Source organism: Tamandua tetradactyla, chromosome 17 (genome assembly GCF_023851605.1).
Source record: "Tamandua tetradactyla isolate mTamTet1 chromosome 17, mTamTet1.pri, whole genome shotgun sequence".
Taxonomy (NCBI): Eukaryota; Metazoa; Chordata; class Mammalia; order Pilosa; family Myrmecophagidae; genus Tamandua; species Tamandua tetradactyla.
Genome location: NC_135343.1, coordinates 48,462,615 through 48,488,080, shown reverse-complemented (window position 1 = coordinate 48,488,080; position 25,466 = coordinate 48,462,615). Strand labels below are relative to the sequence as shown.

Here is a 25,466-nt window from a genome sequence, read left to right as displayed (position 1 = left end):
TTTTCTATTTCTCTTTTGTTGTTTACTATCATTCATTCATTATGAACGTACTTCTGTTCCTCGTTGAGCAGAATTATAATTGTGCTTCTTTAAAGTCTTCATCTGATAAATCTAGCATCTCTGTCACCTTCAGGTTTGCGTCTGTTGACTGCACTTTCCTTTGAGACTGGGTCTTTGTATGTCAAGAACATTTGGACTGTATTTCATGAATGTTATGTTTTGGAGATTTGGGATTCTATTCTATTGCTCTGAAAAGTGTTTGTTTTAGAGACAATTAACTTTGTTGGTTTCAGACTGCAATCTTTCATGCCTTCAGGGATTCAGATCTTAGTTCCATTCTTTAAGTTTTAGTTATAAAATGCTTCCTGTCTGCCTTTATAAGTGTGGTGCAATGGTCAGTGCAATGTCTGGGCTAAGTTTAAAAACATATTTCAGGGAGAAAAAAAAAACATAATTCAGGGTTCGCTGACTCTTTCCTCTCTTGGATTTCTCCTTTTCCCTCTGGAGGCCCTGGTTGTCCCAGGGTCCTTTTGGTAAATCCAATGAAAGACAGAGAGCTTTCTATGGACATTTTAGTTGTTCTCATACTGCTGTTAATTCAGCTACTATCAGGACAAAGGTTAAAAAAAAAAAAAAGGAAAACTCACTCCTTATTGGTTGCTTATTGCAAGTTTCAACTCTCTCCAAAATCTCTCTACCTTTATTCAATCTCCAGAACCCTCCATGTAGCTGGTTTTTGTATACTGTTCGATTTATAGCTCTTTTACAGGAAAATCGGTTTGTTAGATACTGGAATCTGACCATGCAGGGTGCCCCTATTCACTCTTGATCAGTGTGGTTCTTTATTTTTACTTCCTTTTCTCCCTCCTATTCAGACCAGTAAGTTCTCCATCATTTCTCTCTCTGTCTTTAGGAGGCTGTGATTTATAAGAAGCTTTTCTGATAAGATTAAAGTCCAACCCTTCTCTTTTCTTCCCTCCCACCTCAGTACTCATAGACACACACCACTGCTTTACTTTGCAAAGTACTTTTATTGCTGCACCCAACCTTGAGACAATCTGGCCACTTTTCTATCTGAAATCAGCTCTTTCGTATACCTAGCACTAGACAACAATGGTGCAAGGTGCAAACCCCAGGGCACAGAAATATGCCTATAGAAATTTAGTATAGAATAGAGGGCATCTCAAATCTCTAGGGCAAAGTTGAGGTTGTTAGAAAAAAATTGTGTGCATTAAAGCGTTAAATTCTCCCATTTTAAACACACTTCAATTTTGAAATCCTGTTTCAGCTATTTTTTTTAATAACAAAGTGTTTTTAGACACAGTTTTTTATCATTTCTTTATAATTTTTTCAATACCATGATTCTCAGACAATAAAAATGGCCTGAGCCTCCCTTGATTTCTGAGAATCCTGCTTTAGGCATTACCTAATTTTCAGTCATTGTGGCCTCCTTAGTTTTTTCCATTATTGTGGCCCTTCCAATAAACCCTAAAAAGACCTCAGTAAGGAATGTCACTGCGGCCACAAGGCGGCAGGATAAGCCCAAAAACTGAACGTTAAGGTCACAGCTAGACCGTGGTAAAGCTAGGTCTTTGCTTTTCATAACTACCCAAGCCTTCAGAGCCGCAGCTCACTCCTGTTGCCTTTCTATTTCATGACCCCAGGGGTCCCACCTCATGCTGGGCATGCTTCCCTGCTCTCCAGTCACTGTGGGAGCTGTTTTCAGACATCTAAGAAGTGAGAATTCTCTTCCTCATCTGCCAAGACTTAGCACATTGGTCTGTGTTTGTAAGGAATTTATGTATGTTGGTGCATTTATGTATGTTGAGGGTGGAGAGAAGGCAGTGACTAAGAAAAGAGCAGTCTTATCCTCTAAATGCTAATCATCTTGTTGATAAGAGAAAAGGAAGATAAATGACATTTTTTTACCTCCTGCATGCCATCCAGTGTGCTAGGCACTTTCATACATAATCATCTCACTTTTTATGCCTCATTATAACCGTAGGAAATAGATTGTACTGTCCAAACTTTGTAGAAGAAAAAACTGAGGCTTAGAGAGGTGAACATGTGCCCAAAGGCACATAGCTAACAACTTGCAAGGTATGATTCAAACCCTGGTCATTCCACCATATCCCACTCCATTTCATAAACTCATAAAAAAAGAAGAAAACCCTTCAAAATAATCAAATTAACTAGTGTAATTATTATTGCTCGAATGAAGTCCACAGATACAAAGGGAGTGCTGGTTAAAACCAGATATAGGAGGATATGATTAAGCATAACTTCCTGGACAAAGTCAGTCCTGAAGTTGGATTCTGAAGGAGGTGCAGGCTATAGATTGAGAGTAATAAAAGCACTAAGGAAGGAAGGAAGTCATGTGGCACAGAGCCTAATTTAGCTGAAGAAAAAAAAATTACAGGAAAAAGTAATGAGAGCTGAGGAGGAGAGAGCAATGTTGAACTCAACAGACTTCACTAAGCTTTAGCTGTATGCAGGGTACTGAGCTAGGGGCTGGGAGAGTGGAAGTGAACAAGAAATAGCTCCTACCCTTTAAGAGTTTGCGTTTGAATAGGAGAGACCAAATGTTTCCAAGTAACAATGGTATGAAGGCAAACTGCAGTATGAACCATATTGCAAATATTAATCAAGAGCTATGCCTAAATACACTAGATGGAAGGTGGCTCAGGGCAGACTCTATGAAGGAGGTGACATCTGAGCCCAATCTTGAAGGGTGGGAACATAGGATTTCAGCAAGCAGAGATGGGGAGAAAAAGTGGGGGAGGCTCCAGAGGACCAAAAGGGTAGAGTATTTGAAGAATAAGGAGTAGTACAGACTGAGTACAAGGATGAGTGAGGGGAATAAAAAAGAGTAGAGCAGGAAGTTAGTATGAGCTCTTTAAGAGGGATCTGATGATGCCATGTTTTAGAAAAATTAACTGGTTGTAGTACATAGGCAGTACTGGAGGGGAAGGAATGGAGTTTGAAAGGACAGCCAAGAGGCTACTGCAATGATCCGGGCACAAGCAAGTGAATTCCTAGATCAGTGACAAAGAAAATGGATAGAGGTTGTCCCTCTAAAGTGTTCTGGTTTACACATTAGTCTTTACTTAGATAACGGTAGTCTATCACCACGAGGGTGCTAACTCCTTTTTTGAGCCTACAGAACAGAAGGCTCAAACCTGAAGCATAGTAGGTCTATAGAACTTACATGAGAACTTTTTCAAAGGAAGGAACTCTGCTCTGTGGCTTTTCCAAGAAGTTGTAGGTTAAGAAGTTAGAAAGAACATAGGGAGCATTGATGGGGTATCTGCAGAGAAAACTGGCTGCCTATAACAGGATGAATTTCCTTCATAAAGGCATCAGACGTCAGGGTTGGGCCTTCCCCTTTGCAGGATCAGAAAGTTTATTTTGTTAGTGCCCTCTCAGAGACACTCACCCTACCAAGTTCAACACTAAAGTAAAAGCCTGAATATTTTGAGGGAGAACCATAACCCACATATCCACCAAAAAGGACAGAGACTCGACAAACACATCCTAGCCATTAGGACACATCCTTGAGCCAGAACACCCTTTCCTCTGAGCCACACTCCAATGAACACTACCAGGCTGTGCCTCCCTTGCTCCCTTTGTCTGTGCTCCATTTCTGACCAACTCTCTGCCCTACTAATGGACATGTTCATTCCTCAGATATACCAATACCATCAATCAGGCTACAGCCAAATCTTGCTCTGTTCAGTAAACCATTCTCTTTTCTTTAGCTGTTTTTTCATTGCCTTCACCACTCTGTGGATTTTATAGTATAACTATCTGAGGAAACCCCTGTTTTTCTTATTTCTAGATTCTTGGTTGGAGACAACTTTGTCCTTTGCACTGCCCTTGGTAGGAGTTTCTGGATTTTTGCCCCTTTCCCTGGGGGATAAAAATAAATAAATAAACACATTTCTCTTCTCCAAAATTCTGATGTTTGAACTCTAAGCAATATTATCCTTTCTACTCTCTGAACTCCTTTGTTCAATTCTCTTTAGTTCTGTACCTTCCTCCTTATGCTTTACTATTTTGCCTCATTGAAGAGAAGCTGTTCAGTCATTTCTGTATTTGTTACTCAAATTTAAGCCCAGGCTTCAGGCCAGAAAAATTAAAGTACTTCTCTTTTTTTTGCCTGTAACCATGTAAGATTCACATTATTAAAAAGTGCATAATTCAAAAGTGCAAAGAATTTTTTCTTGGGCAGTCACTTCATATTTATCACTAGAGGACCAAAATAGGATAGGGCATATGATAGTTTGAGCAGGAATGGTGAGGGAAATATTGCTTTATGAACTCCTTAAAGGGAGAGTGTCAGATATACCTTTTTATTCTGTGTGATATTTCATCTTCCACATGGTAGCTACTTCATAAATATTACTGTTGATGGAATAACTGAAATTCCATGAATCCTTATAACTATTCATGGAATATGGTAGCATTTTCTGGTAAAAGAGAAATGCATTTAGTGAACCTTTCCAGCCACAAGGTAAGTCATCAAATATAACATGAAGTCATCTAACTCACACCCCACCTCTAGTATGTTGAGTACCAGCAAGCTGGACTGAAGCCCTTTTGTTTCCTGTGAAGAGTCTGCCACCTCTACAGACTTGTCCTCAGGAATGTCGTTCTAGAAATAAACCAGCCTTCGCCCTGGTGTCTATGAGTCATACACAGAAGTTAATTCATTAGAGCGACTGGCTTTTCTTAGGTCCTTTGTAAAGTATTTCAGAGAGTCCCTCGTGGTGAAATAGAGAATGTTGGATTCTTCCATTTCTTTCCAGCTTTTGCTGCATTTCCTCTGTCTGTGCTTCCTCTACCACCTCACATTTGGCTTTCACTGACAACATTTACCTGCAAACCCAGACTTTCCCCATTTCCTGAGCCTGTGTTGCCTGAAGCAGGAACTACAACAGCAAAGCCTCATTACCACACCCTTCCCTGTTCTATTCATTCAAGTTTGAACACTCCACCAGACCACCCTATTATCTTTGCTGCTAACCATACTTGTGAGATGGTATGCCAAAGACAAACTCATATAATCTATAACAAAAGGTGGAGCCTAGGAGTTCATCCTTTTTTTTTTCTTTTAGTCTTTTTAAAATTTGTTTTTAACAGAAGTAATAGTTGAATACACCTTCATTGTAAAACAACAACATAAAGCTGAAGTCACCTTTGTAACAAAGTATTTAACTTTCATTGCTGTAGTTTTTGTGGTTGCTTTTATATTCTAGAATGTTTTTTAAACGCAAGGAATGCATTATTACAATAAAATTTGAGCAGTGTAGAAGTATGAATAGTAAAAAGAGAAAGTATCTCAGAATACTGCTCCCTTTCCACTCCCTATCCACCGGTAACCCGCTGTTAACAGTTTGATGGTAGCCTTCCAGATTTTTGTTAAATGCATTTACATACATATGTATATAATTATGCAAATGGTTTTAATTTTGACTTAAATGGAATCATACTTGTTTTGGTTTGCTAAAGCTGATGAAATGCAATATACCAGAAATGGGTTGGCTTTTACAATGGGGATTTATTAACTTACAAGCTTAGAGGTCTTAGATCATGAAAAATGTCCAAAATAAGGCATCAGTAGCATACCTTTTTCCTGAAGAAAGACTGCTGGCAATCCAGACTCCTCTATCATATGGCTAGGCACATGGCAACATCTGCTGGTTCTTCTCTCCCAGGTTTCATTGCTTTCGACTTCTGGCTTCTTGATTTGTGGTTTCCTTTCTCAGCTTCTGTGTCTTTTTCTATGTGCTTCTCTGAATTTCATCTCTTGGCTTCTCTGTGCTTTTATCCTCTTATAAAGGAGTTCAGGAAGGGGATCAAGAACCACCCTGGAACACTCCTCAACTGAAATAACCTAATCAAAAGTTTCCACCTACAATAGATCTGCACCCACAAGAATGGATTAGCTGATCTTTTCTGAACATGATCTTTTCTGGTGTATGTACAGCTTCAAACTCCCATGATACTATACATCTGTCCTACAATGTATTCACGTACTATCTCTTAGTATTCTGTACTGGTTTGAAACTATTATGTACCCCAGAGAAAACATGTCCTTTAATCCTCATTCAGTATTGCTAGGTGGAATCTCTTTTATGGTTTCCATAGAGAAATGACCCACCCAATTGTGAATGGTAGCTTTTGATTAGATGGTTTCCATGGAGTTGTGTCTCCACCCATTCAAGGTAGGGTTGCTTACTGGAGCCCCTGAAGAGGGAACCAATTTGAAAAAAAAAAAGCTTTAGAACCACAAAAGCCACCAGAACCAATAGAGCCAACAGAATGGACAGAGTCCCAGGGAAGCCAATGAAGAGAAAGCTAGCAGATCTCATCATGTGCTTTTCCAGCTGAGAGAGAAACCCCAAACATCATCAGCCTTCTTGAACCAAGGTATCTTTCCCTGGTTGTCTTAAATTGGACATTTTTATAGCCTTGCTTTAATTTGCACATTTTCACATCCTTAGAACTGTAAACTTGCAACTTAATAAATTCCCCTTTTTAGAAGCCATTCCATTTCTAGTGTGTTGCATTCCAGCAACTTGCAAACTAGAATATGTCCCAAATCAATACATTTACAATACAAATACTGTTGTTTTTTAACAGCCAAATAATACTCCATGGTCCGAGTGTCAAAACTTATTTAAACATTCTCCTATTGATGGGTATCAGAGTTGCTTCCTGTTTGGGGCTTTGATTTATTGTTACTAAGTATCTCTTTGTGTCCTATCCAAGAATTTCTCTAAGCTAGGTATCTAGAGGTGGAATCGACCTCTAGGTCAAGAGGTCAAAAGATAGGTGCATTTAAAATTTTGCATTTTTCAAAATTTCCCATTAAGGAAGAAAACAATTTAACCACTATTTCCCTTTCTTCTGCAGAGAGTTTTATCCTGGGAACTGACATTGACCTTCAAGCTATAGACAATGATGTTGTCAGCCTGGAGATTTTCCTCAAAGCGTGGCTGCAGAACAGTGGAACAGACCGAGAGCATATCCATCTCCTTCTTCCTTCACAGAGTTTCAGCAGTTTTTCCAGAGCTAGAGATAATTCAAGTACACAACCCCCAAAAGGCATATTATATAGGATATGTGTATCCTAGTCTAAGATTAAGACTCTAGATTAGGAGTTATCAAAATACAGAGCAGTTGAGGTTTAGGGATTTGATGGGGCTATCCAGCATTAGCATGAGAAATAGAAAGGGAAGTTCTGTAAAGAGACCATAGTTAGAAAGTCAAACCTAACTAAGCCCAGTTAGCATGGGCCAGTTATTTTTAGGGACAGTCTTAGACACCTCGACATAGGGTTCATCTACCCTATATAAAAGCATGATGAATCACATAGTTTTCTCAATTTTCACATTTTTAATGTGGTAAATACTATTGACATTATAATTTAAGACATGCTTATTCCTCAATAGTATCAATAAGGCCTATGGAGAGTGGGAGAGGACCAAAATTAATACTTACATTCTTGTTAAGGAGGCACCAAATTAAGGGCAAAACCAACTACATAAGCAGGCCCTAAGGCAGACAGCTAGTAACCCAGGGCCATGTTCACAAAGGATGTTCACCCAGTTATTGAGATCAAGAGATCAATCTAGTGTTATGGGTGTGCCAGCTAGGTCCTGGGTATTGTTCTGGCTAACAGTGATACTTCATTCCAGATCCTACTAGATGGCAGGAATAAGGCCATTTATAGTCTCACATTCTCTTTGAAGACTGGCTCAGCACATGGGCTAGCAGGGCCTGCAAGTGGGCCCATCAGTCTTGTCGGCCACGCTGAGTACAGTAAAGTGACTCCTATAAAGCCCAGCTCAAAAGGGAAAGGACCAAAGTTTGTCTTTCTTCAGGTGTGAGGGTTCATTCCCATTTTCCTTATTGAGCAAAATCCTGGTAGTGGCTACAGGGATCGGTTGAGAGATGAAGGTTGGACATCATGCTAATTGGGACCCTTCTCAAAGCCTCTGACACAACACCCTGGGGTTGCTCTCTCCTCCCAAGGCTCTTTCTTGGCTATAGGTTGTGTATTTGAGTTTTTATGCAGGTACCCGTTTCTTCAGCTGGTACTGTAATAGAGCTTTGCCCTGACTGTGGTTTCAGTTAGGTCAGAGAAGAGCCCTTTGGAGGTGTTTCTGGATAGGATTTTGGTTTCCCAAAATCTTTCTTTCTATGGACAACCCTTGGGTCCCTACTGGACTTGTTCCACACTCTCAACCCAAGGATGGGATTGCCTTTGACAATTTACCTTAATTTTAATCTGTCTTCCATTGTGCATAAAATTTTATTCCCTTTTTGACCAAGGCTGGTAGTACCAATTCCTCCCTGTCCCATCCTCTGGAATTCACTTTTTATCTATTTTCCCTTATCTAAAGCAATTGGCTATTTTATTCAGAAACTTATTAATAGCTAACATTACTGAGCCCTCCCTCTGCCCTAAGCACAATGTTAACTCCTTTCCCCAAGTTATCTCAGTTCATCCTCACACAATATCCTGAAGCAGATACCATTGCCATATGCCATTGAATCTAAGATACCTTGATGGTGTACCACTAAGAAAGAAAAACACTAACAATTCAACATGATACAAAGCTTTCTTATCACTTAGAAATATTATATTTCAGGTTAGCACTTTCTTATCACTTAGAAATATTTTATTTCAGGTTAAAGTAGTAAGCATGTCTGGTCAATGCCAACTGTAAGACACATATAGAGATATAACTATGTGGGAAAAAAATTCTCTTAGAATCAATTCAATACAGTAGTATCCCTTTTTTACAGATGAGAAGTCAGAGACTTGGAGAAATTAAACACTTTTCCAGGTCTGCATAGAAAATTAGTATTAGAGCCAGAATTTGAAGCCAGCCAACTCCAAGGCCCACTCTTAACCCTTAGGATCTGAAATCTGTATTTTGTATATTTAACCACTCTCTGCCCAGACATTAATAAAACCCAGGTCTATCTGCCTCCAAAGCCTGGGCCTGTACCTGCTACACTAAACTGCCTCGCAAATCCGAGCAAAAGGGCTAAAAAAAAATTTTTTTCTCATTAGGAGGGCTGGAAGCCCTCAAAGGCCAAGAACTCCTACAATCAACCTTTCTGTTCATTGGCTTTTGCATGGCCTATGGTGCTGACCAGAATTTTCCTGCTTTAGTCTCTGTCTTTCCAAGGATTTCAGCACCAGGGTCAGAGCCAAAAGGTTTATTTCCACCTCTAATCATTTTTGGAAATCTGTAAGTTTTCAGGGTATGTGGTAGAACTTAGATCCAGACTCCAGTCAACTATCTGCCAAGGAGCTCTTCACTGGAATCCAGATGCTCAGGCACAGCTAGAATGAAGTCTGGTAAATTAGGCCTCCTTTGGAGTGGGTGTGACCCTCCTGAAATTTTAAACAAGGACAGAAAAGACCATACTGTAGTTATCTATTGTTTAAAAAACTGAGGCAGTGCCACACAGGTAGCTTTCTGGTCAAGTGGCTCACTACAAAACAACAAAACAAAATAAAGAACTCTAACCTCTCCTACTGTAGAGTCTTTTGAGGAGTGTTCCTCAGGTGTTCTCTTTGACTCCTTACATGGTTCCACCCCATGCCATCTGCTTCTTTAGTTGCTTAGGGCCCTTCACCCATCTCCAAGTGCTTCCCTCATAGGCCTCCCTCTGACAGGGTGCAAAGTCAGCTACAGATAAGCGTCTTTTCATTTCTTTGGTTCAGAGTCTGCTGTCCCTGCAGCTGGGCTCTGATAGGTAAGAAGCATACTTGGTTCTAGACTGTAGCACCACTAAAACAGCATTCCCGGCTTTGTAATACTCGGCTGAGGCTACAGATCCAGTACTTCCCAGCCCTTGCTTCAATAAGAATCACTTGGGGAACTTTAAAAGATAACCAAACCTGAACCTCACTCCCAGAGATTCTACTTAATTGGTCTGGGCTAGGTCCCAGACATCAATAGGTTATTAAAGTTCCCCAGGTGATTCTTATTACAACAGGGAAGAAAACTTCAGCCAGATGAACATAGACGAAGCCAGGAACCTAGCAGTGAAGAAGTCAGGCAGAGAGAAAATGAGAGCGAGTTAGGGTCCTAAGCAAAGTCCTTCCTACTCACTCTCAGGACTCTGGGAAGCACCAGGCCTATAGAGCTCATCCAGAATTAATGTCTAGGTCGGATTTGCTGGGCCTGGCAGGGGCAGCTGGATCTGACAACTGTTCTGCCATTCTATTTTTTTCTACATTATTTCTACTTTTGTTTTACCTCACGTTGCCATTAATACAGTCATGTGACACATCACTAACATCTATTACTAGCCCTCAGCATTCATATATTTGCAAGTTTATTGGTATACAAATCAGGTATCCATTTTATTGAAAAACTTTGTAATATCAAGGATTCACACCTAGTGCAACAGAACATTGTACACAGTGATATATGAATGAATGATCCTGCTGCAGCAGAAGCATAATTCAGAAGAGTATTATACTTAGATGAGTAACTCATGCCTAGTCTAAGTCCAGCTCAGAACTGTTGTTTGTGCCTCAGTAATGCCCCAAGGCTAGGAGAGCCTATACTCATATTTTTGGGGGAACTCAAAAATAAACTATTTCAGGAACTTATTGTCCTCCTCCCCCATATGTCCATAAAAGAGCCCACATTGAAACAGTAGCTGTCAGCTGACTGTCTGACTTCTGCTTTCCTGCTCTTCCTTCATCTGACCTGCAGTCCTGCCAAGGCCTATCACAGGGAAGCAGCAGAGGCATGATTTCCTTCTCCGATTGCTAAAGGTCCTTTACATACTATAGTATTAGCTGCCTCCCCCACAGAGGACACGTGTTCCTCTCACACTGGCTTACAAGCCAAATCTCTCACCATGAGGCAACTGTCCAGCCAACCCAGGAATAAAACAAGTAAAAATCATGCAAGACCCAGAAAACAAGTTAATTATTGTGTAAAGCAATGGAGATCCTGTAGGTTCCAGATCTGTTCTATCTTCCCAAAATATTCTCCTCTTTCCATTCCTCTACCCACTCCTGACCCTTGCTTGCCCAGTAAAGGGGAATGGGTGGCAGATTTTCTCTTAATCTCACAGACTGAGATAAATTGTGATCCATAATCCTTCCCCAAATGCCTTTTTTTTGTGTGTGTGTAGTGTGTCTGAAATGTGATCTCCAAGAGCGACTTCTCAGCCCATCCCTGCTCCCTGGCACAGCTGATGGCTTCTTAAGAGTGGATGATCCCAAAGGAGACTTTAATACAATCTACCAGATGGTTTCCCAGTCATCAGCTTCCTGTTACAAACTCCGGGTGATCAAGTATGGTCCAAGGGAAACTCTCCAATCCATGCAAATCCTATTCCTACTGGTTCAATATGGTTAGATAGTCCAGAGATAGCGATCTGTCAGGAAGGCAGGAGTCAGTCCCAAAGCAGCAATTACAGGCATCATCATGTGGAGCAGGTGGGGAAAGCTGTCCTTCATTAAAACATTCCGAAGTTCTGGATGAGGACTGGAAATCCAGAAAGTCTCTGAACATAGAGAAAAATAAGACCAGTAGACAAGTGTTTATCCAGTCAGTAAATGCTTATATTGAACCTTTTGTGTAGGCCTCAGGACAGAAATCCAACTTCAAGGAGCAATGGTACAGAGGATCTACCCCTGTCCCCTCCCATTTCTCTAATTAATAGAATTCCTGATTACAGGGGAGCCAAGTCTAGGGTAGAATTGGTAATGATGGCAAAGGTCACTTTTACTGCTTCTAGTTCCTATCACAGTACCCCATGCACAAGTACCTGAGTAAACTTGTCCATGAGTTTGTAGCTGTAGATGCGGCTAGGGAACCTACTTAAATGCAAAAGAGCCAAGACCCGGATATAGACAGCATACTATTGTGTAATATGTTGTTGCAGCAGGGGTATTATGGGAGCATCCTCAAAGAACCCACTTGGAATGGAATGGCCTCAGGAGAAGAAATATCCATCAAAATCTTGAGATTGCCTATTGGCTCCAGCTTCTATTGATTAACAGGCTCTGAGAATCTGCTGTGTGCCAGATACCATGCTAGGTACAAAGCATGGCCATACAAAGATGAGTATTTCATAAGATCCCACCTAAAGGCTTTCAGCGTAGGGTCTTAGATGGAAGCTGAATTTAAGTGGATCTAGGTAGAGGTTCTGGATATCACTGACGATTTTTCACTGCCTGTGTCTCTCCTCAGGGCTCTAAAATCTAGTGGGGTCTGTGAGTCATTGACATATGGACTCCCGTTCATCCTCAGACCCACAAGCTGCTGGCAGCTGGACTGGGATGAACTGGAAACAAATCAGCAGCACTTCCATGCTTTATGTCACAGCTTGCTGGTGAGTACCCATGTCCACAGGTGAGGAAAAATGTTAAAGCATCAACCACAGAAAAGCAGCTAACTTAATCCTGCCCTACTCACAAGAGAAAAGACCTGGAAACATTGAAATTTGGGGCAAATTTGGTGGGTTTCCTGCTATAGAGAATAATTCCTGAATTCAGTTACGTGATACCAAACTTGAAAGTCTTTGGTTTTATTGGCTGAAATTTAAATGGCAAAAGAAATTTTTCCATAAGGAACTATATTTTGAAACCCACTTCCCTACTAACACTATTCCAGACATTGTGCTAAGCCCTAAATAATCAGTGGTAACATAATATATATTATCTGTGGGCCTCAAGAAACTTACTTTCAAATGAAAGAGACAAAATTTTAAAAACTATATGTACTCTAATTATAAGTTTTATGAAGGAAAATAAGAGACTGAGAAAGTGACATTTAAACTGGAATGGGGATTAGCCAGGTGAAGGGTGGCAGGAAGAGCATTCCAGGTGCTGGAGAAGGCATATGCAATATCCCCAGGCTGGAGAGAGCTGAGAGGAGAACCAAGAATAAAGGCTGTTGTGGCTGAATTCCAGAGAGCTAGTAAGAGAGAGACAAAAGCTGGAGAAGTGAGCAAGAGTCAAACCACACAAAGCTTGCTAGGCCAAACGAAGGACCTGGGGTTTTATTTTAAGTAGGGAAAGAAATAATGGAAAATGACATAATGTGTTTAAGGTTTTAAAAGATTACTTGCACTGAATTTGGAAATAAACTGGCAAAAGCAAGAATCAAAAAAAGAAAATGAGGTAAGTAAGCATTACAGTAGTCTAGCCAAGAGATGATGGTAGCATGGACTAGAATATTGAAAGTCAAGATGAGAAAAGTAATCTGGTTAGAGAAATATTTTAGAGATAGAATCATCAGAACTTGGTGAAGGACTGGATGTAGGGAGTTAGAAGGAAGAAAGTTTCAAGTAACTGCTTAGTTTCTGACTAGAACAACTAGATGAATGCCATTTCCTGAAATGGAAAAAAAAATAAAAGAGCACACACATTAAACAGCTATATGATACTTTAAGAGCAAAATAAAACAACTGCAAATGTAATTTAAGGACATGCATAACTGTTACATGAATATAGAAAAAAGGTTTGATCCTGTAAGATACATGTGATCAGAACAGCACAGCAAGGTCTCTCTTTCATTATCAGAAGCAGACTTCTTCCTTGTTTCACTCTCTTGTGGGTCCACCCACCGAGTTCCTGTTTCCTATCTGAAGCGCACAGAGACAACAAAGATGTTCTGACTGTTAGTGCCCAACAGCTCAGTTTGCTATTTCACTCCACCCAATTCCTCAGGCTCTTGTAAATAATATCATCACTCAGGAGCAATTCCCTCATGTGTCTTCAGTACATTCTTTTTTAAAATTTGCTTTGTTTTGTTTTGTTTTTGTAAGCTGTGCAGTGGGTGGGGGGTGGGGGTGTCACATTTATTCTTTTCCAAGTGACTCTCCCATTATCTCAGCACTATTTGTTGATTTATTTTATTTTATTTTATTTTGAGTTCATGGGCCGGGAATCAAACCCTGGTCTCTCCCATGACAGGCAAGAATTGTATCATCTCAGTACATTTTTTTTTAGCGTTTTTGTGTGTGTGTGTGTGTGTGTGTGTGTGTGAAATATAACATATATACAAAGAAAAGCAATAAATTTCCAAGTCCATTTTAACAAGTAGTTATAAAACAAATTTTAAAGTTTGGTATGTGTTACAGTTCCGCGATTTTTCATTTTTTCTTCTAGCTGCTCCAAGACACTGGAGACCAAAAGAAATATCCATATAATGATTCAGCAGTCATACTCATTTGTTAAATCCTATCTTTTCTGTTACACTACTTCTCTTTTTTTTTCTTTTTTGTGAAAAATAACCTATATACAAAACAATACATTTCAAAGTACCTTGCAGCAATTAGTTATAGAACAGATATCAGAGTTTGGTGTGGGTTACAATTCCACAATTTTAGGTTTTTACTTCTAGTTGCTCTAAGGTATCAGTACATTCTTATAGTACCTGATATTTTAAACATTTTGTATTGACATTCTCATATATTGCTAGAAGGCATATAAATTTTCTGGAAGGTAATACCCTTCAAGACTTTAATGCTATTGGTGGGAATGTAGCCCAAGAAAACAATCTTGAAAGGGAACAAAGGTGTATGTCCCAGCATGTTCATCTCAGTGTTATTTAAAGTGGTAAAAAATTAGAAACAACTTAAATGTTCTACGTAAAGGACTGGCTAAATAGGCAAAAGGTTCTAGGAACTATAATTCAGACAATGAGATATTATACAGCCATTAAAAGCAAGGATGGGAATGAGTATTCCCTTCTGTCCTGGCTTACATACACAAGAACAGTCTCCCTGCCTCTGAACTCGGTGTTTGAGAATATTTATTTATTTATTCAACATTTATTTATTGAGCACTATGTGCCAGGCATTGTTGTAGGGGCCAAAGAGACCTCTTCTTTATCACTTCTCTCTCACGGAAACGGGCAAGTTGTTTGATTGACCCATAACTAAAAGATACTATTTGGGAGCACTTCTAAGTACTAGTCACTTTGCAAACTTTATCTCATTCAATGTTCACAGTACCTCTGTGAGATAGGGAATACTGTCCCCAATTTTATAGATGGGAACACTGAGGAAAAGAATGAAGCTAATTAGTGTTTGGATAGCTCTTCCTTCTCACTTTCCACATACTGCTTCTCCAAGCAACAAAAAACCTGAAAGGCAGTATGTTATAGTGGGAAGGATTTTCCACAAGCATCAGCTCATTCATTCACCAGCAGATCTTTTGTAAGTGCCTACTATGTGCCAAGATTTATTTAGAGTTTTAACCTTACTAACCCAATTATTACAAGTCTTTGCAGTACTTCTTTAACTCCATCCTTGTTATTCTTACACCTTTTTCACGGACTCTTAAAATCTTTTGTCAAGGCAGCAACCTGTGTAACTCTCTTTCCTTCTGTTTCTTATTGTGATGTTTCTCCTCAAGACAACTTCTCATTTTAACTTCTGTCTTTCTGTTAATAGCAGCACCACTAATAACTAGTTACCCAGGCTTGAAACCTCAGTCATTTTTAGCCATCTCACCCTTTACACCCACTTCATCACTAAATCACATCAATTTTCTTTTCATAACATGATTTAAACCTGTCCTTTCCTTCCCATTCCCACTGCTTGTCCTCACCAAATCCTCTTCAGTAAGCTCTTAACTTTCTTCCTTCCAGACTCTCCCCCTTCTAATTTAACCCTACATTTACAGATTAGTCCTCTTGAGACTTTCCTCTGATTATCACAAGTTTCCCAGTGGTACCAATACCCTATCACTCATTAAGCCTTTGTGTTCTAGCCAAATGCAGTAACTACTGCATTTTTCTCTCTCAAGACTCATTATTACCATCCTGGGTCCAGCCCTTTTTACTTCTTTGCTTCAATATTGCAGTAATCTCTTCATTTGTCTCTATGCCTTTAGTGTTTCCCCTTCCTAGCGCATTTTACATACTGACACCAGATTAATCTTGAAACACTGACCCTGTCATTCCTTGACCTAAAAATATTTTGTGATTTCCTATTGCTTATACATTAAAGTCCATATTCCTTAGCCTACTATTCAAGACCCAGCCTTATCTCCCATTATTCTTCCTCATGCACCATATACTCCAACCAAATTAATATACAAACCTTAAATTTTCCCACCTTTGAACTTTTGCTCATATTGTCCTCTCTCATCTCCATGTGTTCAAATCCTACCCCATCCTGGAAAATGGTGCTTGTTTAATAAAGCCTTTTCAGATTCCTCTTTTTTTGCTTCATTTCTTTATAGAGAAAAGTTTATTCAAATTGTTTTTAAAATATATGATGATGATTGAATTAAGATCTAAGCTATAAATTTGACTTCCCAGATTCCAGGATGACATACTTTCCTTTTCTTAGAGTTTCTACCACTTCCCCACTTTAGGAATTGACTAAATTCCTCAGTCTTCATCACATTTATGTCAAGGGCAGAAATTTCCCCCTCTTGGTTACCTTTCTTTTTGGGGAGTCAGAGAAAGGCAATTTTCTAATCTGTTGTGATAAAATGTATTTTGTACTGTCCATGAAAAAGATGGGCCTTGGACTCACATAGCCCTAAGGTTCTGACAGCTTCATTATTTTCCCAGCCTCTGTAAGCATCTGTTATTCAACTATTTACAATAACTCTAAAGAAATCCAGCAGCCCCACATGGCTCAATCTCTGTACAAATGGCATATAAAGAACCACTGTCCAGAGGCCCAAAAGTAATTTTAGCATTAATTTATTTGTGTCTTTCAAATAACACCAAAGACAATCTAGTTCATAAACCACAATGACAGTTCTCAAACCCTCATCCTCCATCCCCCTTTCCCTAGTTATCTCAAAACTGGTGCTGTTCTAACAGCCCTTCACACAACAAACCCAAAAACTCTCTATATATTCCCAGTTCCTATTCCTCTCTATATATAATCTTCCTCCCTCTCTCAGCCATGAATTATATAGATTTATTTAGCCCCTTTGGCATATCCTCCTCCTTCTGAGGTCCTGTCTCTCTCTACCTATTCAAACCCTGGAATAAAGCTGACAAGGCTTTCTCAGTAAAAGTAGAGTGGGGGAGAAAGAAAGAAGAAGGTGCATGTCAGATACACATTAGTAACTCTTGAACTTGTCATTTGTAAAATGAGATGACAAAATATACCTCAGGAGGTTCTTAAGATGATTAAATAATTTCATGTGTATAAAGCACCTTGCATGTGCCTGTTACATAATTTGCATAGAGTAATTGATTAGGAGTTCTACGATTTACATTTCTTTTTTTTAATGCAGTTTTGAGATATATTCACATACCATACAATCCATCCTAAGTATACGATCAGTGGCTCACAGTATCATCATAGTTGTTTTTTCATCACCACAATCAATTTCAGAACATTTTCTTTACTCAAAAAAAAAAAACCCATACTTCCTACCCACCCCCATAATTGACCCCCAGCAATTTGTTACTGTTGATGAAAGACTATTAAAATGTTATGGTTAACTATAGTCCATAGTTTGCAATAGGTTAATTTTTTCCATATTCCACTGTATTATTAGCTTCTTGTAATAGTGACATACATTTGTTCTAGCTCATGACAAAACTTTTTTATATTTGTACAGTTAATCACAGTCATTGTCCACCACGGTTCACTGCATTATAAAGTCCCATGTTTTGTTCTTCAGCTTTCCTGGTAGTGACATACATGGGTCTAAACTTCCCCTTTCAATCATAATCATACCCATAATTCAGCACTGTTAATTATATTCACCATAATGTGCTACCATCACCTCTATTGATTTTGAAACATTTAAATTCAACCTAGTTAAAAATTCTGCACACATTAAGCATCCTCTCCCCATTCTCTACCCTCTTTCTATTTCCTGGTAACCTATATTCTAGATTTTGACTCAGTGGTTTGCTTATTCTAGTTGTTTCAAATCAGTGAGATCATACAATATTTGTCTGCCTTATTTCACTCAACATAATGTCCTCAAGTTTCATCCATGTTGTCATGTGCTTCAGGACATGACTTCTTACTACTCAACAATATTCTATTGTATGTATATGCCACATTTTGTTTATCCATTCATCAGTTGATGAACATTTGGGTTGTCTCCATCTTTTGGCAATTGTGAATAATACCACTATGAACATAAGTGTGCAAATGTCTATTTGCATCCCTGCTTTCAATTCTGGGTATGTACCTAGCAGTGGGATTGCCAGATCATCTGGTAGGTCTATACTTAGCTTCCTGAACAACCACTAAACCATCTTCCACAGCAGCCGCACCCTTTACATTCCACGAGCAGTGAATAAGTGTTCTTATTTCTCCATATCCTCACCAACACTTGTAGTTTTCTTTTTTAATAATGGTTATCCTAGTATGTGTGAAATTATATCTAGTTGTGGTTTTGATTTGTCATTTTCTTAATAGCTAGTAAAACTGAGCATCTTTTCATTTGTTTTTTAGCCATTTGTATTTATTTCCTCTGTGGAAAAATATCTATTCATGTCTTTTTCCCATTTTTAAATTGGGTTTCTTGTCCTTTTATTGTTGAGTAGTAGGATTTCTTTTTATATTCTGGATACCAAACCCTTATCATATATATGGTTTCCATATATTTTCTCCCATTGAGTTTGCTGCCTTTCTACATTTTTGACCAAGCCCTTTCAAGCATAGAAATATTAAAATATTTTTTATGAGTTCCAATTCTCTGGATAAATTTTCCAATTTTCATCTAATTTCCTGAACATGGTATTCATAGTTATTTTAATGTTCTTTTCAGCTAACCCCAATATCTGAATTGCCATGGATTTGTTTCTATTGTCTCTTTTTTTCTCTTGGCTTTCAGACATGTGGTCTCTCTTTTGGTGTGCCTGGTAATATTGTAGTGAAAGATGGACGCTATTATAAACAAATAGGTTGCTGAGTGGAAAATTGGCTTGAGACCCTAGAAGTCTCACCAAAAGATCTGCTGGTTTCTCTGTTCCTTAGCAAGTGCCTCAGCAGATACAAAACCTGAATTCTCAGCCCTCCCCTTCCACTCCTTCGAACCCAGAATCAATATATACCCTCAGTAAAAGTGGCTACAATAATTCCCTCATGTTTTTTAATTCTTTCCTCTCCAGAAACTTAGCTACCTCTAGTTCTCATTACCTCAGCAACTCCCCACTACCATCAAACAGATGGCCTCTGTATATTATCCAGCATTTCTTATTGTTGAACACAGCAGAACTGGTCTGCTGCTGGCCTCTCCAACCCATCCAGGTACAGAAGTAGATGCTTATTAATATTCATTTGTCCCTTTTTGCAGCCCCCGCCTGGCTAGACAGCCTATTGCACATTGGCTGCTTTGTCCTCAGCCGGTTGGCTGGCTCCACCTTGTTTTCATTTGCAGGTTCTTGTGTCTCCTTACAAGAGTAAGCATACCTCAGTACCTCAGTTGATTCAGTGCTGTCCCTTCATCCGCCCCCTCATTTACAGCAGTTCTAAACAATGTCCACACTGCCCTCATTAAATTCTAGCCATTGGTGCCAGCCCATCAGGCCTCAGCAACTATAAATGTTGTGTGGCTTTTCAAATTACATTTTACACATACCCTAAACCTTAGTCAACTATAACCCTAAATACTATTCCATCCCCTGAATTTTTTACTTGAGAATTAAATGTTGCATCTTTCTATGCTCACAAGGGATTATTTTGTTTTATTTGGGTCTTCTACTTCCTTTTCCTCAGAAGATTGCTTCACGAGATGGGCAAGGCTCTTGATGAACCCAATTTTCCCAGTTTCTTCTGAAAGATATATGCCATCCATTCATTCCTATTAATTTTCACTCCTAGATCAAACCAGACCATAAGAGAGTTATGTGCTTTGATGGCATCTTTTGGAGATCTTATAGGCCTATATCTAAGATTTATTAAATTATTTTTAATTTAACAAAAATTAGTAAACTCTAATAATTACAAATGTATTTTTAACTTTAAAATTTTAACACTTCATGGCACTTGCTGTATACTTGACACTGTTCTAAACACTTCTCAAATGTGAATTTAATTATTTTACCCTCATAACCATCCTATGAGTTAGGAATTATTATCCCTATTTTACAGATGAAAAAATGAGGCCAAGAAAAGTTTAGTAATTTTCCTAAGATTACACAGCTAGTAAATGGTAGAGTCAGGATGGAACCCAGAAAAGCTGGGTCCTGGGCCCAAACTTTTAATCACTCTATAGCTATATGAAGTCTTTTATTATCTTGATTACAGGAGTTCTCCAAAAGATATCACTTACTACTCAATAAAGATCCACAAGAAAGCTTCAGACACTTACATCAGGAAAAGCTGTGGGGCTCCCTTCTCATAAAAGTGTGTGGTTTGCATTTCTGTAAGCTCATCTAGTCCTGGCCCTGTTATTGCCCTACCCTTTTTTCCTTTATCCAATCCCCTTAATTATTTATTTTATCTTTTTTGTGTTCTTGTGTTTCTCCAAATCAGCTTAATTGCTTTGTGGAATGTGGCAGGGAATAAATATAAAATAAATAAAATTAACTTTTTCCAAATATTTATAAGATGAATCTATCCATTGCCAGGAAAAAATCATTTTAATTACCAAATCCCATTGTGTATCCCTGGTTATGTAGCTAGTGACTCACTTTCCACATCCTCATTTCTTTTACAAAGTCAAGTCTGTGTCAACTTGAAAAAGAAGTGAAAATACCACCTAGGTCGTTCAGATTCCTACTTAAAATGTCAGAGTCTCTAGAAAAGCATTCCAGAGCTTTAAAGATCTGCCTTAATTGGCTACAGGAGTTGATAGAATTCAAGCCAAGATGTGTCAGCAGGAGTCTAAGAACACAGATAATGACTTGGTTGGGCAATAGATGGGTAGATACATGGAAAGTCCTTGGATATATAGGTAAAGAATAAGACCAAGAATCCAAGCTGAGTGTAGGGTGATGGTAGGTTAGGAACCACTTTTTTAAAAGATAAAGAACAATATGAGGTTAGAGTGAAGAGTCTGCTGCAGAAACAGACAGGTACTAGGACAACAGACTAGAATGGGGTATGGGATCAGTAGGCTTCCTGCAAATTTCCTGTGACCCAGCATTGTCTATTTCCCTTCCTTCATCTTTCACCCTGCCTCCTTCATCCTCCACTCCAGGTACACTAATAAATTACTAAAAGTTGCCCAAACATGCTAAATTGTGTCATGCCCTCATAACTATTTTTGTTCTGCTACCTTCCCTCCCCACACCTTTGTCTGCCTGACATTTTTTGTGTGTGGATTCTGTTAAAATACCTTCACAATGAAGCTCTTTCTAACCCCCTCCCATAGCCTTTCCCCACTAGTTCTCTTTGCCCTTTCCTCACCCCATGTACCTGTTGCCACATCTATCTTGACCTTCATAGCAGTGGTAAGCAGTATGAATCTGCACCATACCTCTCTGATGTACGCATTATATTTTTCTAAATATATTTAGAAAATATTAGTAGCCAAGTGCCAGGATGTTGACATACTCAATATCATTATGGGTGCCTCTCCGCCTCCCTAGCAGTCTGAATCCTGAATCCTAGCAGTCTGACACAGTCCAGAAAAGGTGAGGAGTGACCCTCTGGTCTTCCATATATCTTAATCACCACTGAGATGCTCATGGTGATGCTCATGGTCCTAGTTAACATGGTCAATTTCGTCATGCTTCTCTTCCTCTGGACTAGGCCAGATCAACAAAGCTTTTGCAAAGGCTTCCAAACTGCAGCTCCTAAATTCCAGTGTCCTTGGATCACGCAAACAACCAGCCTCCCATTCAAAGTACTGTATGCAAGGAAGCCCAAGTTTATAACCCTCTAAGAAAGCCAAAACTCCCCATTGTCTCCCCAGTTTCAGGTAAGTTCCCCCTCCTCCTTCTCCTCAGGTAGGCTATTTCTACTTCCTCCCATCTTTACAACCAGCTAAAAATAGACTCTGCAACACAAGCCTTGATGAAGGGTTGTCTTGCAAGAGCTGCAACTTCTGTATTTCTCTCTCAGACTCAACCACCTTATTGGGAAAACCAAGAAAAACATTCTCTTATGCTTGCCACATTCCTATAGCACAAGGACTAAGTAAGCACAATTCATAGCTCAGTTAATTATCCTGCTACATTTCTTCTCTTTGTAAATATTTGTACCCAAAAAAGGAAATCTACTTCCTGTTCCAGTGTTTCCCCCAAGAATGTGAAGTTATACCAGTCTTTAACCCAAATAAACATTTTTCTGGACTGAACTGCATTTCTTAGAGATCATAATACCTAGATGCGAAGCAGCACATTTTAATGTGTGAAGATAGAACCACTCCCCACATTTTCAAAGGACATATGAGCCTGGGAAAGCAGCAAATTCTTTGCAGGTGAGTGAGGTGATTCCACTTGGAAAGTCACCTTCATTCCAAGACTGGCTCCTTCTGACCCCAAGGGCTTTGACCTTACTCAGGCAGAGCTCTCTTGTAAGTCTGGAGAAAACATTGTAGGCAACAAACAACGGATAGTTGGAGATGGAAAGAGAGAATGGCTGCAGACATTAAGGCAGTAGCCCTGTGAGAAGTTAATCTAGGCTAGTACTGTGACCTGGTTTCCCAACCTGGCTTTCCAACCACTTCCTTTTCACTTTTCCCTAAATTTCTGACCCAACTCTACTCACTCCCATCCCCCACCCGCCAAATTTAAATGAGATATGCTCTTGCTCACATTTTGTAGAGGAAAAAAAGGCTGCTGGGATTTTGATAGGGATTGCATTGAATCTATAGATCAATTTGGTGAGAATTGCCATTTTAACAATATTAAATCTTCCAATTCATGAACATAGATTGGTTAGATCTTTAGTCTGGTAATTTTGTTAAATTTATTCCAATGTCTATTATTCTTTATGATGTTTTGGAAATGAAATTGCTTTTTTATTTCACTTCATGATTTTTCATTGTTAGTGTATAGAAGAATTACAGTTGATTTTTGTATCTTAATCTTTAATCCTGAAAACTTGCTGAACTTGTTCATTAGTTCTAATAGTTTCTAGTGGCTTCCTTATGATTTTCTATATACAAGATCATGTCATCTGCAAATAGAGATAGTTTTACTTCTTCCTTTCCAGTATGGATGCATTTGACTTAAAGGTAGTTTTATAATCAGGTGTCCCAGAGAGAGAATGTTAAGTAAACTATGGTTCATTTCCTTATCCTGGCTGTTGAATGTGATTTTAAGAGTTTCAAATGAAGGCAGTGGTATTTAAGACAGATAAGGTGGCCCTCCTATTCATTAGAATTCCTATATCCTTGTCTCCAATTATCAGGTCTATTCTCCTAAAGACCCAGACAATTGGAAAAGTCTGCCATTTTCTGAGGAGACAGCCCTAGAAGTTAGAAAGTGACTTAGCTTTCTTAGAAGGCAAAGGATATGGTGGGGTTGGGATAGCAGGGTGTGCTACTGTTTTCCAGAAGTTTTAGGGAGTTTTTTTTTTCCCCTAATGTCCTGGTGGTTTACAGTAATTACAAATACTAACGCCATGAACCCTGGTGCCCAGAGGGTTGTTTGGGGGACCTTATTTAGCTGCTGGTTTAGCTTAGGAGGATTTTTCTCAGGTTTTTTTTTAATAGTTTTATCTAACTAGATTTCTACCTGACCTTCACCAGCAGTTCTGTAAATTAATTGACAAAGATCCAAGTATCCAGGCTTATAAGCCTGAGTGTTCAGTAGGATTTGGGAAATCTTATCATTACAGAAGGGGAGCTGGTCAAGCCATGACATAGAGGGAAAAAATAGGAGAAGTTTAAAGAGATACAGAAGCTTGGTTTCCCCCAGGAGTAATATATATTTATTTTTAAGCAATCTGAATAGAGCTGTCCTAAGAATTTTTATTTGTTAATTTGGCATTACTATCTGGAAATAAGAAAGTATATATCAAACAGACAGACATAAATAGAAAGTCAGACACACCAAAAATACAGAAACAGTAATATATAACACTAATTTGAACCATAATTTTGCACTCTTTTCTGCACATTCTTATTCTGATACAAAGACGTAAGAGATTGTACATATGATAACATCTGTTTTCAACATGAAGAAATTAGAATGGTCATTGCCTGAAAATTGAGAGAATGAGCAAATGAGAGGGAGGAGCTGTAACAGAGAAGTTAGGCTTTAACAAATGATTGTTTAACTATCTATTATATAGATAGCTCTTTTTAATTTCTAGTGTATTAGAACAGCCAAAAGGAAATAACCTGAAATTGTGGAACTGTAACCCACACTATATTTAAAACTTTGCTCTATAATTCCTTGTTAAACTATACTTTGAAATTTATCACTTTTCTGTATACATATGCTATATTTCACAATAAAAAAGTTAAGAAAAAAGAAAGATCACATATATGGGATTTTATCCCATATTTTTCTTCTCTTTTGCAAAACAAGCCTAATTGTTAATATAGTTTTTGTATTTATAGATTTGTTTTCAGGTCATTTTCCTCCTGATTGTAAATCAGATTGAGGCAAAGAATGTTACAGAAATAAACCATATTTAGTCTTTTCATTGGCTCGTAACAAAAAAAAAAAATCTTCCCAACTTTTCAAAATACAGCTGAAAAGGCTACATATAGGAATGCTATTAGAATTTCCCATTTCTAAAAGTTTTAGTAATTAGTAACTGATTAGAAATGATTTGAATGATGCAAATGCCATAAAAATACAAATTAACAATTTAAACAATGTATAATAATTTATATATTACAAAAATTACCCAGTGCTCCAAGATTCAGGAAAAGGCAGTGGTCAGAGCAAGGGAAAGGGTCTAGAAGTGGGAATTTGGGCCTTCAACCCTGATTTTGGGGCCTGTCCTCCTGATCTATTTTGGCCTTGGTAAGCTATTCACTCAGTAAGGCATCTGGACCTGGAACTATTTCTCCCTTTGAAGCGTCAAGGCACGGATGATCCTGAGGCGCCTACAGGGCAGGACAAGCCAGGTCGCCGAGCCTCTAGACACAGGTCTGGGCAGCTGCCAACACTCAATTACCACGCTCACCTGCCCAGCCAGGGCTCCAGAAATACAGGCAGTCAGAATTAGGACCTCCTGATCCCACCAGAGACCCCAGATTGATGCTGATCAGTGTGGGGTTTTCTCCCTGATGGGCATAACAGCCAATCTATGATACCAAGTTTCAAAGGGAGAAAGAGTTTTATTGCAAAGTGCAGAGCAAGGAGGACAGAAGGCTTCAGATCTGTCTCTTCAAACTGCAGTAATTCTGAGTTTTATAGTATTCAAGGCAGGTAGGTTTAGGACAATGAGGATAATCGCTTGAGATGACAAAATTAGAGATAGTCTATTTGTTGAGCCTGTGCAGATTAATTACATACCTAATAATTAGGTATGTAATTAATTTCTTACTTACAGAACATAAGTAAGAAAATGGCAACCTTAACGTGATGATGGGCATGATTTGGGGTAGTATAATGAGATCTAGG

General features: G+C 38.8%; 1 protein-coding gene across 3 annotated transcripts in view; it reads left to right on the top strand.

Moving 5' to 3' along the window:
* M1AP (meiosis 1 associated protein) overlaps window positions 1–25,466 on the top strand; it is a 120,398-nt gene that overhangs the window by 80,136 nt on the left and 14,796 nt on the right. For 2 of the 3 annotated variants that reach the window (XM_077134681.1, XM_077134679.1), the window contains exons 5-7: window positions 6,919–7,092; window positions 11,179–11,341; window positions 12,243–12,384. In XM_077134681.1, the coding sequence (XP_076990796.1) occupies window positions 6,919–7,092; window positions 11,179–11,341; window positions 12,243–12,384 (479 nt within the window). The remainder of the gene's footprint in view (window positions 1–6,918; window positions 7,093–11,178; window positions 11,342–12,242; window positions 12,385–25,466) is intronic. The other variant, XM_077134680.1, reaches the window with a different exon arrangement.